The sequence below is a fragment of the Monocercomonoides exilis genome (genome assembly GCF_001643675.1).
Source record: "Monocercomonoides exilis strain PA203 chromosome Unknown scaffold15-1837935, whole genome shotgun sequence".
In the NCBI taxonomy this organism is placed as follows: domain Eukaryota; phylum Preaxostyla; order Oxymonadida; family Polymastigidae; genus Monocercomonoides; species Monocercomonoides exilis.
This window is the reverse complement of record NW_027150560.1, coordinates 306,865-323,829: the sequence shown is the minus strand read 5'-3', so window position 1 is coordinate 323,829 and position 16,965 is coordinate 306,865. Positions and strand designations below refer to the sequence as shown.

At 37.8% G+C, this 16,965-nt stretch overlaps 1 protein-coding gene across 1 annotated transcript; it reads left to right on the top strand.

Moving 5' to 3' along the window:
* Window positions 1–1,983: 1,983 nt before the first annotated feature.
* On the top strand, window positions 1,984–9,443 carry MONOS_13525fu15717 (uncharacterized protein; the record flags this gene model as incomplete). The annotated part of the gene is made up of 3 exons (XM_067866236.1): window positions 1,984–5,808; window positions 5,928–6,737; window positions 6,813–9,443. 3 exons carry the CDS (start codon window positions 1,984–1,986, stop codon window positions 9,441–9,443), a joined length of 7,266 nt encoding a protein of 2,421 aa, XP_067729859.1.
* Between the last annotated feature and the right edge of the window lie 7,522 nt (window positions 9,444–16,965).

Below are 16,965 nucleotides of genomic sequence, written 5' to 3'. Positions count from 1 at the left end.
TTTTAATGTATTTATTCAGTTGCAAATATTTTTCTTATATACCAAAAATACTATTAATAAATCGAAATGTGGGTGGCAAAATAATTGATTTCAAAAAGAAAGGATCGAATAAAAAAAATAAGGATCTAATTAAAACATGACCCTAATTAAAAAAAGATTGAATTTATTTTCGACATACAAATTTTCATTTTTTATATTTGCATTGATGTTTCTCTGAAATTTTAAACATTCAAAAAAAAATTAAAAAACATTTGAAGACCATAATAAAACTTCTATTCCTGCATTTTATATTTTCTATTTTTTTCTGGTCTTATGACTCAGATGAACGTTTAAATGCTTCTATAACGCAAATAAATATTTTAGGCATGCTCTTCTTTGAATGCTAAAGAGTTTTATTTTGTCTTTGCCGGATATATTTTATCAGCAGAAAATGGATGATTTTGAGGCATGAAAGACTTTAAAGTCTTTATTTATTTTGAATTTAATATTCCTTTTTGATTTCTAATAGAGGCTCAATTTTTATCTGAAATATTAGCAGTTCAGTTTTATAGAGTTTTTTGAACAAACAACGTTTGTTGAGAAAGACCCAAAGCGCTTTGGAGATTAAACAGATAAATTTTCTGACTCAAGTGTCTTTTCAATGATGATTTGCATCCATGGAAAAAGTTCGCTTGCAAAAAGGGGATGCAATGACAAATGATGCCTTTGACTTAAAAACAGAATGAAAAGGAAATTATCCTTTGGCAACAATGGACTCACCAACAAAATTGAAGGTATTTTATCATTTTCTTTATTGTTTCATTGATTCATCTTTCCATCGTTTTTGATGAAAAGCCTTGAAGTTATTGATTTTCAAACCAAAGGATATTTGACTTTCAGGAAAAGTGATGAAGAATTTGAGTCAATGCTGTTGGACAATCTTTATTTACCGAAAGATTCATTGATGAACGATGACTATTTTGCGAAAAAAGAAACGAAAGCTCGAAATGAGATGTTTTCCAGGATATAGCAAAACAATCATAAACAAAGAATCATGAAGGAGGATTGGAAGAAGAAAAGTCATAAAAATGAAAGATTAGCGCTGCGCTTGGAGGAAGACCATTGATGATTCGGAAGTTATTTTAGGAAATACTGAATGCTTTGAAGATGAAATGTGAGCGACAAAAGAAAGATGGAAAAAAGTGAGAAGAGAAAAATTGACTCCACAAAACAACTCAGAAGAAAAAATGAAGATTTAGAAATAGAGAATGAAAAAATGAAAGAAAAGGAAGAGAGAAAAGAGGAAAAAATAACTTTTAAAGAAATTCGAAATGAAATTTTCGAAACAAGAACAGTTTTGAAATGAAAGAATTATTGATGGAAATTGAATGCACTTATCAAACGAATCAACGCCTCTCTCAGAACATTTAAAGTTTGTGAAAATATAGTTCTTTTTTTATTCCAATTTCAATTTTCAAATATTTCTCATAAAAATATCTTTTTTAATTGTTATTCTTCTTTTCATGGATAGGTAATTTCCCCTTGAAGAATACATTGTTGGTAATGACCTCAAGATGTTAACATTCCACATTCACACAGAATAAAACAAAATTAAAGCGATTCAATAGTGGAGAAAAAGAAAAATTCAATCTTTTACAGCTAAATGATAAAATTATCTCTTGATAGAATAATTGGAATGACCATCAATTTAACAAATGAAAGGTTAACAGGAAGAATTAAAATTGAAAGGTGTTCAAAATTATTATAAATTTTATGAAATATGGTTAATTATGACCCATAATAATTCTCATGATAATGATTCTTTTTGTTTTGGCTGAGTGTTTGTGTTTCACATTTTGTGGCACAGAAAGAAATGATGCACAACGGAATGAACATCTCATTTATCATATTCCTGCTCAGTCAGAAAGTCATATTTTGGAGCAGGGAAGTGTTGTTCGACTGTTCTGCGAAATGCACAATTCCTCAGTCGAATTGAAGGAAATAATGTTGAAAAATGCAGATGATGGTGCAGCATTTGATGTTGGAGCAAAGTCATTCCTGGGCCTTGATGACTGCATGTTGATGAGAAAAAGAGGTTTCAATGAACAATTTATCTTCAATGAAGGAACATGCGAAATGATGAACACCACTTTGAACATCGAAAAAGGAAATAACAATTGTGATTTGATGATGAAGAGTCTTGTGAAGATGGAAGAAGAAGATTCATCGTTGCTTGTGAGAAACAGTGAGTGGAAGAACATAGTGTTTTGTGGGGGTGGAAGCATTTTGAGAAATGGAGAAGGGTCATTTGAAGGAATCAAAAACAGTGCTTTTTCGAATATCACAATGAAATTCATGGAGACAGATGAAATGCCAATTGGAAAAGAATCTATGATGAAAACGAGTTCAATGGAAGATTGTCAAATTGAAAGATCGATGAATGTGCTGGAGAGAGGGATTGTGAGTGGAACAGAAGGATCCATTGCATTTTCTTGCAACAATTGCACATTCGTTCGCAACGAAAGGGTGGATTGGAAAAAAAGAAATAATGCGCATTTGGATACAACCCAATCTCAGAATTTCACGAATGTTGAATGGAATGAATGCTCTGCTCCATGTGGCGGAGGGTTGTATGTGCATGACAATCCAAATGCCACATTAACAGTTGAAAATTCCTCGTTTGTAAAATGCAACGCAACATCAACAAGAGGTGGAGGAATATTTGCAGACAATTTTGCTGAATGCACAGTGAAACATTCCACATTTATTGAGTGCTATTGCGTTGCATCAACAACACTGGGAGGAGCAGGAGCAGAAATGGATAGGTTGTCAATTCAAGTATTTTTTGAAAATTGCTTTTTCAAAGATGGATGGTCGAGAGATGATGGAGGTGGGCTTGGAATTTGGAAATCGAAAGCAAACAAAACAAAAGATTGCATTTTGGATTGTTCATTTATAAATTGCAGCGGGAACAATCCAAAGAGCACAGATGGAGGAGCTTTTATTAACTGGTTTTTTATTGATAAAGTGGTCACAAGAAATTGCCTGTTTCAAGGATGCTATTCAGCTTATCATGGAGGTGCTGTTAGTATTCAAATAAAAGAATATTACGGAAATCTTTTGTGGTTTTGCTTTTTCCACAACAATAGTGCTCCTCAAGGAAATGATGTTTATATTGCAGATAACTCCATAGATTCTCAAGTTGTTTGGTGCTATTCAACGCGAGTAGAAGGAGTGAGATATTATGCAGGAGGAGACAAAAGTGAATGGCTGCCTAACAATGGAGGAAAATGCAGATTTGTTGCTTCGGTTCAAAATCAAACAAATGCAAAGGACACATTCAGCTGTGGATTGAATGAAAGCTGTGCATGCCACACAATCAGCCATTGCCTTTCCCAGATGATTGTGGGGTTCGTGGAGGAAATCAAGGTGCTGAGTGGAACAGTTGTGGAAGGCAAAGGAGTTGATATTGGGGAGAAAACGATCTCTGTGAATGGAGTTTCGCCAGCTGGCTCAGCCATTGAAACAAAATTTGAGGCAAGTGGAATGAGTCTGTTTTGTGTTGGAACAGGGGAGTTGAGTGTGAGTGATCTGTTTGTGATTCACAATTCGTCAGTTGAAAATAATCGAAAAAGCAGATTATTTCAGGTTCAGGGAAGTGGGTTGATGGATGTGAAGAGATTGAATATTTCGATGGATGCAGATCATTCAGAAGAGAGGAGCATTCAGAACTCACTTGTGAAGATGGATGGGGGAAGTTTGAAGATGAAAGATGTGAGATTGTCACAAACATTCAGCACCACAAGTGTGATCTCATTTTCTCAAGGATCTTCAGTTTCGTTGACTCTGAACAACTGCACATTCAACAACATTGTGAGGACAACAGCAGGATCATCGCTGATAAGTGTGGGTGAAGGGTCATATTCAATAACTCTTGAGGGATGCACACTTGATAGGTGTGGGAGTGAAGCCTCTGAGTTTGGAGGAGGGATGATGGTTGAAATGGGGAATGTTGGTTCATTGACAATGAATGGAGGTGTTGTGAAAAACTGTTATGCCTCAACCATCCAAGGGAGAGGAGGAGGGGTTGGGCTGAAAGTGAGAGACACAAATGCAGAGTTTCAAATTTCATCAGGATTTGAGGGGAACAGAGCCAAATGGGGAAGTGACATTTTTGTTGACTCGATCAACTTGGAGTCAACAGCAAAGAGTGGAAAGATAACATGCCTGACAGCTTCTTTGGATTCTTTTGATAAGGTGAGAGGATACGACAATGGTGATGAAACGATTCCGATTCCTTTGTGTGTTTATCTGATTCCTGTGCCAGATGAGATATTTGTGAGCAATGTTGATGCATTCAATCACTCTCTCTGTGGATTTTCCGAGTTTCCCTGCCTGACACTGAAGCATTGTTTGACAAGACAAGAAGAAGAAAAGAAGATTGTTATGAGTGGAATGATTTTGATGAGCGATGAATTGGCTTTTGTTGGACAGAAACATGAAATCAAAGGAAATGATGATGAAAGTGGCTGGACAGTCTCTGATGCAAGTTCAACATCCAATTCAACGATGATAACAGCAAGTGTTGAAACAAAATTGTCAAAACTTATCTTCTCTATTCCTCCTTCTCTTTCACATTCAACTTTTATTTCTTCATCTTCACAACTGACTTTGTCTCAATGTTCTCTTTCTCTTCAAAATCCTTTATCTGAATTGACATTTCTATTCTTATCTGTTGAGTCTGGGACATTGACCATTGAATCGTTTTCGGCTTCTTCAATCACTTTGAATGGAAATCCATTGATCTTGTTGACTGGAAGCAGCACAAATACCGATTCAATGAGTACCAAATGGCTGAACATGACGAAGTGCAATTTCACAAAAATAGAAAGAAGAACAGGAAGTGGAGGCTGTGTGAGCATCGATAACAGCAATGATGAAGATTCAAATGGAGAAATAAATATTGAAGAATGTGATTTTGATGAATGTTCTGTTTTGGCTGATGAAAGCAGAGGAGGGGCAATCAATGCTCAGTTGAAAGGGAATACTCAATTGAATGTTATTTTGTGCACATTCACAGGATGCACAGCACCAGCTGAAGAAGGAAAAACTGGCTTTGGAGGAGGGATGGCACTGAAGCTGATTGATGATGATTCTTCATTTGTGATCTCATCACCTGTTTTTGAGGAAGACAAACCAAATGTTGCGAAATATGGAAATGATCTGTTTGTTGAATCATCCGACTTGACGAAGAGCATCACAAACACCTCTCTTCCATTTGTGTCTGGTCATCTGTCAGATATTTCGTTGGATTCTATGAGAGGGTTTGATGGGAATGATACAGTGAATGCTATTCCACTGATTTATTTCTGGAGAGCATTTGGCTCAGAGATATTTATCAGAGATGATGGAAAAGATGTTTGCACTTGCGGGTTCTCAGATTATCCTTGTTTATCAATCGATTATTCATTGGATCGATTGCCTGAAGGAAATGAAAAGAATATTAACATCATTGGGAAGGGGATTCTTCAGAAGAGTGTTGATGTGAGTGGGTTTTCAATAAGCTCAAATAATACAGACATATGCTCTTTGGAATGTCTCTCATCACTTGAAGGAGCAGAAGGAGCAGCAATGAAGATTTCTGGAATTGCCAATTTCGAACTGATTGACTTTGTTATTCCATCATCCTTCACAAGTGGAGTCAATTATTTGATGCATGTTGGATCAAGTGAAGGATTGTTGACTCTGAAAGACTGTTCATTCTCAAAAAATGAAGAAAGCAGAGGACAAATTACTAATTTTGGGTTGATAAAGGCAGATGGAGGGACGGTTGTATTGGAATTTGTGTCAATGCAATCACTATCCTTTTCAAAGGATGTTATTTCTGTGTTATCTTCAACGATTCTGAATGTTAAAAATTTGACAATGAAGAATATTGAGTTGAATAGAGCAAGCGGATTGAGGATATCAAAGAGTTCAGGGAGAGAAAAAATGAAGTTGAACAAGATGTTGTAATTGAGTGGAGTTCATTCGAAGAAGTCACCCAAAATACAACAGATGATATTCCCGTCATCCGGAATGACAACGATGACGAGACATTGAAAATGGTGATTCGAAACACAACGATGAAGAAGTGTGGCGGAACGAGGTGTGGAAAGGGAGGAGGGATGTTTTGTGTGTTGAATGAGGGAGGAAAGTTTGACTGCTCATTTTGCACGATTTCTGAGTGCTTCTGCTCCACCACAGGAAGAGGCGGGTGGCTGTTTCTGGAATGTACCTCGGTGGTTGAACAGCCTCTGAATTTTGTGTTGTCGAATATCACATTCAAAGACAACTCTGCGTTCAGGGGAAGAGATGTGTATGTGAGATGCCATTCAATCGAAACACAAATTGTTGATGAGCAATTCCTTTTGGATTTCAGAACACCGTTTGTGAAGGAGCGTGCAATATGGGGTGCCACAACAGACTCGTTTGTTGGGGAAGAGGATCTTCTGCTGAGGGTTGTGAAATATCAGAGTGAGACGATATTTGTTTCTTCAGCAACAGGCAATCACACAGACAGCAAGCAATGCGGAGAGTTCAATGCTCCATGCCACTCATTGGATGTTGGAGTTCAACACATCATTCCTTCATCATATTCTCAGCTGTTGATCTCAGAGGAGACGATCATCAATGGGGAATGTGATGTGCATGATGTGATCATCCGCTCACTTGAGTCTCCCTCAACAGCTTTGGTGTATCTGAACTCAACGATTAATGTCAATGAGGGAAGTCTTCTCAAAACCTCAGAGAAAGTTCGGATGGAGAGTGTGAAATTTAACTTTGATCAATAGCTTTCGTATTCAGGCAGTTCTGTTATCCATGAGGCAAGCGGCCAATTATCTCTTTCATTTGTTGACTTCTCTTCTGTTGGAGAGTCAAACATCAATCAACTTGTTGTTGTTCTCAACTCGACCTTGCTGAGCATTGCAAAAGGGATTCTGCATGTTGACAACTGTTCAATATCAATGCTTTCATTCAAGAAACCTTCATTTCTGCTGAATGGAGATGAGATTTCGATGACAAATATGAAGCTGGAACAGATTGAATCAACAAGAAATGTTGTTGAGATTGGGCAATGTGGAAGTGTTGTGCTGAATGGAATTGATGCAGATGGAGTGAAATTGCCTGAAGGTTGCATCCTTTCAATTGGCAGTTCAGCTTCGGGAAGTGTTTCGGTTGGAAGCTCCTCATTCAAGAACTGCTCGAGGAATTCAGAAGGAGCTTCTGTTCTTTCCGCTTCTTCAACTTCTGCTCAAATTGTTCTTTCCAACTGTTCCTGTTCAGCCTGTAATTCTCTGTTAAGCAAAGGAAGCATGATGGAGATGAACAATACGAAGGATGTTTTGATGGATTCGTGTCGATTTGTTGGAGTTCTTGCAAAAGAAAGTGAAAGTGAGAGAAATAATGCATTTGAAGAACTTTGCAAGTGGAATAGTTCGGTTGTTGATTTCTTAAGCAGTTCTGCGATGATGAAAGATACAACAATCTGCAACTCATCAAAGGGAGGGATAACAGTGAGCGGAGGATCCGTGATGATTGAAGCAGGAAACTTCAGCAACAACAATCCTTTCATTGAGAAATATCCTTCGCTTCGTCGAAATATCATCTGCTCTGATTCTGCTTCAATGACCATTTCCAGTTTGAAAGGAGGAGATGGATTGGAGAGAAATACATCACTTTGGATGTTGAATGATGGGTGCATCTTTGAAGGGATTGTTTCTGAAAGAGCATCACCATTTTTCATTCCAGTATTGGAGAGTGTGGAAGCAAATGAGAAAGGAGAAGAAATGGAGGTTGTATTCAAAGGGAAGCTGCTGCTGCCTTGCAACTTGTCATTCATGATTGTGAAGCAGATAGGTGATGAAAAGCAGATAGAGAAATATGAGTTTGATGAGAGTGGATATGTGTCGGAGACAAAAGTTAGAGGGAGATTGGCAAGGGAGATGATAAGTGAGGCAGGAGAAGGGGTGGAAGTGAGAGCGAGCATTCTGTTTGGGGATGCTGACAAGCAATCATCCACTGATTCTTTCATTGTGAAGAACAGAAGTGAGCTCAAGGCTAATGGAGATGAAAGGATTGTTGAAGGAGGGAAAGAATGGAAATCGTATTGGCTGTTGATTGTTATTATCATGGCAATAATACTTTTGATTGTTCTTGTTGTTTCTGTTGTTCTGGCTGTTCGGTGGAGGAAGGCAAAGAATGAAGCAGAAGATCTGAGAGAGATTGTGAATGACACAGTGAAAAAGGATCCGAAGCTGATTGAGATGGTGACGATGGAGATGTCACCTGAGGAGCAGTGGCGAAGGGCAGAGAGAGAGGCAGAGAAGAAGAATGAGGAGAGGATGAAGAAGAGAATATATGATACGAACATGCAGCACTCTGAGTCATCAGAGCATCTTCTTTCTGAGAGTGGTTCCACTGAATACATCTTGGGAAAAGATTCAGACAAGATCCCAGAATGGGCATTGGAGAAGGTTGAAGAAGAGGAAATTAGAAAACAGACTCCATCACCATCAATTTCTTCGACATGTTCAACTGATTCAGATTCCACATTTGTTCGAGGGGAGGATTTGTGCCCAACCACCTCATCAATGTCGAACTTGGTGGATGCAATGGCCTGTTCATCCCCTCATGAGAAGTTGATAGTGGATTTGAGGGATTCGCTGTTCATGCTGCTTCATGGGCTGAACAAGACAAAGGAAATGCCGATTGGCACATTGAAAGAAAGAGAGCAAACAGCTGCACAGGTGTTGTTCTGGGTGGCAAATCTCGCTCTCCATTCGTTTGATGAAATGGAAAACCCTCTTCAATCTCTTTCCAATTTGAGCCCTCACATTGTGTTGTTTTCTGAACACATGGTGATATGCATTGTGATGCATTCAGACTTATTGTCAGAAGATGATTCTGATTCATCCTCCATCTCATCATCAACTGTTGTGACATCTGCCAGTGATGATAGTGAAAGCGACTCTCTGCCCTCATCAGCGTTTGAGGATGAAGATGACTTCAAAAAAGAATGTCTGAGATGGAAGGCGCCAGAGCTGCAGATGAACAAGAAGATGGGGGCAACAAAGGAATCGGTGTCATTCTCGATTGGGATGATGCTGTGGGAGTGCCTGACCCTTCAAATCCCGTTTGGAGAGTATGAGGCAGAGGTGGCTGGGCAGAAGATAGTGAATGGAGAAAGACCGATCTTGGATAATGTTAGACAAACGCGATTGTTTGAGATACTCAGGGATTGTCTGTCGAATCACGTGAATAGCAGACCTTCATTGCAAGGCATAAAGCGAGTATTCATCCAGCTATTTCCTGAATCAGGGCAAATGATTACGATGTCAGATGCTGTGGACTATGAAACAGAATCAGAGGAGCATGGAGGCGGGAATAGCGGAGATGGAGAAACAAGTATTGTGAGTTATTGAAAGGAATGAAAAAAGACAATGAAGAATGAAAAAAAATAAATAAATAAATAAAAATAAAAAAAAAAAATAAAAATAAAAATAAAAGATAAGAAACGATGCATGCAATTATGAGGAATGATTGATGGATAGAATCGGATTTGGAATCGGATTTAGAAGCGATTTTCTGATGAAAGATTTTGAGAATGTGTAACTTTGAATGTTGCATCTCTGCTTGATTGAGCAAACACATGCTTTGAAGAGAAAAAGATTGCGATTTAACGATCAACCTGAATCTTTTTAGCTATTCAAAGCAATTGTAACATGAAAAAAAGAAAAAGAACCATTTTTTTTCTTTCAGTGTTTCTTTCGTTATTTCTTTGAGCAGTTGGAGTTGTTTTGATCACGCCTAGGGAAACAAAAGTTAAGCATCATCAGAACAAGAATATTTATGTGATGAAAACTGATTATTTCCACTGAAAGCAAACAGTTCCGTAGCACATCTATTATGGGGGATAATCACAGAGTATTTGATTTCCATTTTTCAGAATATGTTAAAACGGCTGCACTTAAAGTTGGAGCGCAGCCAAGGTGGATGGTCATTTATCCAATTGTCCAGACAATTGGCAGCATAGGGCCACATAATCCTGTCTGCATAAACACAAGTTTTGGCACATCTATTAACTCTTCCGAATGGAAGTACAGCATTCCATTCTTCTCAAGGAATGAGAGGAATACAACATTGGAAGGCAAAGATTTGTTGGTGCAGTTGAAATTGTTGATGACCACATTGAATTTTTCACGATTTTTTTGAGATATAGGTGATTGCGATTGGGGTGGACTTTTTAATGGGACACTTTCCTTTATTGGCACTTTATTTGTTTTGATGTGCCAATCAAGCGAGAATTCCAAATTAGTTTCAATGCCCTAACTGACCTTTTAAATCAAATTTTTTTACACTATTATTTGCAAGGTAGTTATTTTTTTGTTTTTGTTTGTTATCCATTTCGAAATTGAGGTGTTTTTTTGTTTTTTGTTAATTTCAAAGTTATTCTAAACATCCAACAAAGATTTTCTCAAAAATCTGAAACAGAGATTTGAAAAATATTGACTTTTGTCTATTTATCTTTGAAAAATATTCAAAAGATTTTAAAACGATTTTTTTTTTTTTTTTTTTTTTTTTTTTTTTTTTTTTTTTTTTTGATGGTATTTTTTTCATTTCATAATATTTTAACAAACAAACAGAAATCTGATTTATTTTATGGTTTTTAAATAATGGCAAAAATAAAGGAAACAAAATGAGTGAAATGTTCGAAATAAAGTCTTTGTGTGAAATTAGTAGTCCATTGCTGAATTATGATAATTTGATACAATTAATAAGTTTTTCACTTGATTTGATATATGATCATTTGATAAAGTGTTTCACAATTTTTTTGTCGAGAACAATCAGGAACTTCAACACCTCCTTATTTCTGGAGTTAGCTCTATATTAAGGGCTCAGTTGTTCAACAGATCAATGGAAATAGAAGCTACTAATTTTGGATCTGTGTCTGAACCAAGCAGTATATTCTCTGCGAGCGGATCGACGGGTGGTTTTGATCAATCTCAATCCAACTCCACGAGCAGCTCAACATCTCCCTTCTCACAAACTCAATCTAGCCAAAGTCACAGCGGGTCACAGGTTATCCCGTCAACCAACAAACTTGCAACTTTATCAACGGAACTCTTCGGGGAAGTTGTGTCTGTTCCTTTCAATATTTTTCAGCTTGATCGCGCAGACGTTCAGGAAACCAGGAATGCTTATGAATCCTTATCATTTGTCCCATTCATCCCATCGCAAACGCATGCCCATTCAAGATCTTCAAGTTGGATAAAGGATGTTTTGGACTCAAGCGGTTGGAGAGTGGAGCAATATGTATTCCATGCCCAAAAAGCGCTGATCCTATTACAAGACGATGGAGCTTAGCAACCTGATGGATTTACTGAAGCTACGCTTATGATCATTGCTGCGTTGCATGAGGCAAGACATTCACGCATTCAGGCTGAATATGGTTTCAAAGCAGCCTGCGTTCTGAAAGACGGTTCAGAAGATCCTCTTGTTTCTTGTGACAAACTCGAGATCATCAAGCCTTCTCAAGAAGCCAAACGCTCAACTCCGAAACAACACCCAAAAAGAAGAATAACGAGAACAAGATTTTTTCGCGTGCAGGTCATCAGCAGTGGGCCTCGAAAAGAAACCTTTCACAGGAAAGCTTGGGGAAAGAAGCAATAATGAGTGGAAGAACGTGTTTGTTCTCCGCGGAGAAGAAGAAGTTAGGTGTGACAAATGCAATATCAGATGGAATATGCCAGGTCTGGAAGGGAAAACAGGCAAAGGACAGACTGATGAGAGAAGTGCAAATGAACAAGTGCTTTTTTTGAGTTTTGAAGGAGGAGTTATCCTGTTCCGCTTGGATAAAAGAAGCTTTAGCAATAGGCGTCATATCAAAAATAGACAGAAAGAAGGTTCGTTGCCTGAGCAATATATTTTTCTAACCAAAGAAAGATGGAAGATACCGACAAATACTAGATTGCTATCCATTATATGCCGCTGTGAAGAACATCCATTTCAAAATGGAAGATCACCGAACAGTCGAAAGACTACTCAAGAATAACGATTTCTCCACCACGTTGGATTTATCCAAAGAATTTTTCCTCGTCTCAGTTCACGATTTGTTGGTTCCTTTTCTCACATTCTCCTTTCACAAAGAAACATTCGCTTTTCGGGAATTCCCTTAGGAAACAAGAATGCTCCACGAATCTTCACACGACTGATGAGAAAGGAATTGCAAGGTGTCAGAAATCAATGGGATGAAAATTGCATGGCGTTCTTGGACGATGTTATCCTTATACATCAAGATCCTATTTGTCTAGCAGAAGTGACAAACAAAGTGATAAAATGGTTTTCCAGAGCTTGGTCTTATTATCAGTGGGGAAAAAAGCAGTGTAACTCCGAGACAAGTCTTCAACTTCTTGGGTTGGACTTGGAGAACAACAAAGATGACAGTGGCATTAGAAAGGAACAGAAGGAAGGCATTGAACAAGGAGTGCAAGCGGTGGATGACAAAGGCAAAAATTGGAGCGAAAGTGAAAACAAGAGACTATGCCTCATTCATCAGTTCAATAAGTGCAGTGCGATTTGTGTGCAAAGAAGAAGGGCTTCAAATGAGCAGATTATACGCTCTGCTCAACAGGACTGTTCGAAAAAATGGATGGGATAGAGAATTCGCAATGAATTAAAGAGTTTTCAAGCAAATCTCATACTGTGAATCATGCTTGAAGAAGGAAGAAAAAAGAGATTTGGAAATTTACTCAGTTCCAGATGCGATATTAACAACAGATGCAGCTCCTCGTGCCTGTGGAGCCATCTTTGAAGTCAACTGAACATGTTTCCATTATCATCAGCCTCTCAATCGAAGATTCATTTCCAAAAGTTCATATTTCAAGGAAACACTGACAGTTCTCATTTGTCTCAACCATTTCGAGCCTATATCAAGAAATTCAAGATGAAGAATTTGCTTCTTTGATCGGACAACTCAAGCATTGTCTTCAACATAAACCGCTGGGCTGCAAGAAGAAACTTAATCTGCATCATAAGAAAGATCAGACAAGCAATTCTCCAGAAGGGGATCAATGTGAAAGCGATTCATCTTCCAGGCGTTTTGAACAGTGCAGCAGATTTCTTTTCAAGACAAGAAAGATCAGGAGATTACCAGATCACACGGAAGGGAATGGAGGAGCTTCAGAAGCAGTTGAATGTCGAAATAGAGCAGGATGAATTCGAAAGTCAAGGAAACAACAAAGCAAAAATATGGTTTGGACCAGGAAGTCCCTTCTCAAAGGAAGTATTGGTGGAAAGATGGAAATACGAAGTGACTTTTGTTCATCTTCCCATTCCGCTTATTCTTCCGAGTCTGAGGAAGATTTGGAGAAAGAGAGCAAGAGCAGTTATTCTAATTCCTGCCTGGAGAGATCAAATCTGGACACCTCTGTTGAAAAGAATGATGAAACGCTTTGCATATTGGAAGAATTCACAAATCGTTCTTCAAGCAGGATAAAGCTTAAAGAGAACAAGAGCATCTCTCCTTCCAGGAGGTTCCATTGCGGGGAGACGACATTTGTTATGGATATCGGGGAGGAATTGTGGACGAGAGGACTGAAAATGTTCAATGTTTCCGATCTCATTATCTTCGAGTCTGGTAACTGTGTAACTTCCACAACCTGGTCTTCACAAACCTTCTGGTATGCGCATTTTTCACAGGAGTTGGAGGAAGAGGGATTTGGAGACTTTTCGAAGGAATTCAGCGATTGGAAACAGATTTGTGCTAACATTTTCGTAAAGTTGAGAGACAAAGGTTTGCCATTCACATGCTCTGTTCCACAAGATCCGCTGTCTTACAATTGACCAAAATCATAAAGAAAGAAAACCTTGGACAAGTCCCTTCGAAAGAGACATTATTCCGCTCGTTTCATCAATCGCACACCCCAAGGAACCCTTCTACATCTATGTGGTCTCCTTCAATTGTATTTGACTATCACAGTTGAATGCCTCCAAATGAGGAATTATCGTTTTTTGATTTGACCGTCAAATGCATTATTCTGCTAATCATTTTCACAACATGCCGCTTCCGCGAGTTGTAAAAAATATCAATGAACCAGTCAGTTCTTCAAGAGGACTCCATCCATCTATTCACATATTTGAAAACATCACAAACACCCTCATATCAAACAGTTCCAATTTTGGATTGCGTGGGCGAAAAGGTTTTCCTAGGAAGAGCCGTTAAATCACTTTGGTGCAGAGTTAGGATAACTTGCGAAAATAGAGACACATTTTTCCTCAACATGGTGCATCACACTCCTCTTTAGACAGAAGGAATTCGAAAAAAAGCCCGCCTAAGAATGACTCAGATTGGGATTCCCAATGAATATCGACCTTTCGCTCTCAAATATGCAGCAATTTCCGCACTGTTGACCAAGAGAGTGACAGAAGCAATGGTTGCGAGGAATGCACGTATGTCCCCAACCTCACACACTCCAACTCGTTCACACTTCAAAGCAAATTTAGCTTCAAAAATGACAGACACTTTATTGTCAACGTTAGAAAAAAGGAAGTCCCAAAGTCAGTTTTGCTAACAGGACACAAATGAATTTGATCGGCCAGCTCAAATCATGTCTTTGAATTTGCCCAAGGCTTCCGAAAAAGAAACAGTATTCCCCAACAAGGTTGAAGAACCAGTTGAAGATAACCATGATAATTGGGATACTCTTGGGAAATGAATCAAGAAGAAGCAGTCACATAATAGGATGCAATGATTGGAGTCAGTACTTAATGTCCAAGAAGAATAGCCCAACTTCTTTTCTCCCAAAAAAGGATGTGTTGAAGTTCCTGATTGTTCTCGACAAAAAAATTGTGAAACACTTTATCAAATGATCATATATCAAATCAAGTGAAAAACTTATTAATTGTATCAAATTATCATAATTCAGCAATGGACTACTAATTTCACACAAAGACTTTATTTCGAACATTTCACTCATTTTGTTTCCTTTATTTTTGCCATTATTTAAAAACCATAAAATAAATCAGATTTCTGTTTGTTTGTTAAAATATTATGAAATGAAAAAAAAAAAAAAAAAAAAAAAAAAAAAAAAATCGTTTTAAAATCTTTTGAATATTTTTCAAAGATAAATAGACAAAAGTCAATATTTTTCAAATCTCTGTTTCAGATTTTTGAGAAAATCTTTGTTGGATGTTTAGAATAACTTTGAAATTAACAAAAAACAAAAAAACACCTCAATTTCGAAATGGATAACAAACAAAAACAAAAAAATAACTACCTTGCAAATAATAGTGTAAAAAAATTTGATTTAAAAGGTCAGTTAGGGCATTGAAACTAATTTGGAATTCTCGCTTGATTGGCACATCAAAACAAATAAAGTGCCAATAAAGGAAAGTGTCCCATTAAAAAGTCCACCCCAATCGCAATCACCTATATCTCAAAAAAATCGTGAAAAATTCAATGTGGTCATCAACAATTTCAACTGCACCAACAAATCTTTGCCTTCCAATGTTGTATTCCTCTCATTCCTTGAGAAGAATGGAATGCTGTACTTCCATTCGGAAGAGTTAATAGATGTGCCAAAACTTGTGTTTATGCAGACAGGATTATGTGGCCCTATGCTGCCAATTGTCTGGACAATTGGATAAATGACCATCCACCTTGGCTGCGCTCCAACTTTAAGTGCAGCCGTTTTAACATATTCTGAAAAATGGAAATCAAATACTCTGTGATTATCCCCCATAATAGATGTGCTACGGAACTGTTTGCTTTCAGTGGAAATAATCAGTTTTCATCACATAAATATTCTTGTTCTGATGATGCTTAACTTTTGTTTCCCTAGGCGTGATCAAAACAACTCCAACTGCTCAAAGAAATAACGAAAGAAACACTGAAAGAAAAAAATGGTTCTTTTTTCTTTTTTTCATGTTACAATTGCTTTGAATAGCTAAAAAGATTCAGGTTGATCGTTAAATCGCAATCTTTTTCTCTTCAAAGCATGTGTTTGCTCAATCAAGCAGAGATGCAACATTCAAAGTTACACATTCTCAAAATCTTTCATCAGAAAATCGCTTCTAAATCCGATTCCAAATCCGATTCTATCCATCAATCATTCCTCATAATTGCATGCATCGTTTCTTATCTTTTATTTTTATTTTTATTTTTTTTTTTTATTTTTATTTATTTATTTATTTTTTTTCATTCTTCATTGTCTTTTTTCATTCCTTTCAATAACTCACAATACTTGTTTCTCCATCTCCGCTATTCCCGCCTCCATGCTCCTCTGATTCTGTTTCATAGTCCACAGCATCTGACATCGTAATCATTTGCCCTGATTCAGGAAATAGCTGGATGAATACTCGCTTTATGCCTTGCAATGAAGGTCTGCTATTCACGTGATTCGACAGACAATCCCTGAGTATCTCAAACAATCGCGTTTGTCTAACATTATCCAAGATCGGTCTTTCTCCATTCACTATCTTCTGCCCAGCCACCTCTGCCTCATACTCTCCAAACGGGATTTGAAGGGTCAGGCACTCCCACAGCATCATCCCAATCGAGAATGACACCGATTCCTTTGTTGCCCCCATCTTCTTGTTCATCTGCAGCTCTGGCGCCTTCCATCTCAGACATTCTTTTTTGAAGTCATCTTCATCCTCAAACGCTGATGAGGGCAGAGAGTCGCTTTCACTATCATCACTGGCAGATGTCACAACAGTTGATGATGAGATGGAGGATGAATCAGAATCATCTTCTGACAATAAGTCTGAATGCATCACAATGCATATCACCATGTGTTCAGAAAACAACACAATGTGAGGGCTCAAATTGGAAAGAGATTGAAGAGGGTTTTCCATTTCATCAAACGAATGGAGAGCGAGATTTGCCACCCAGAACAACACCTGTGCAGCTGTTTGCTCTCTTTCTTTCAATGTGCCAATCGGCAT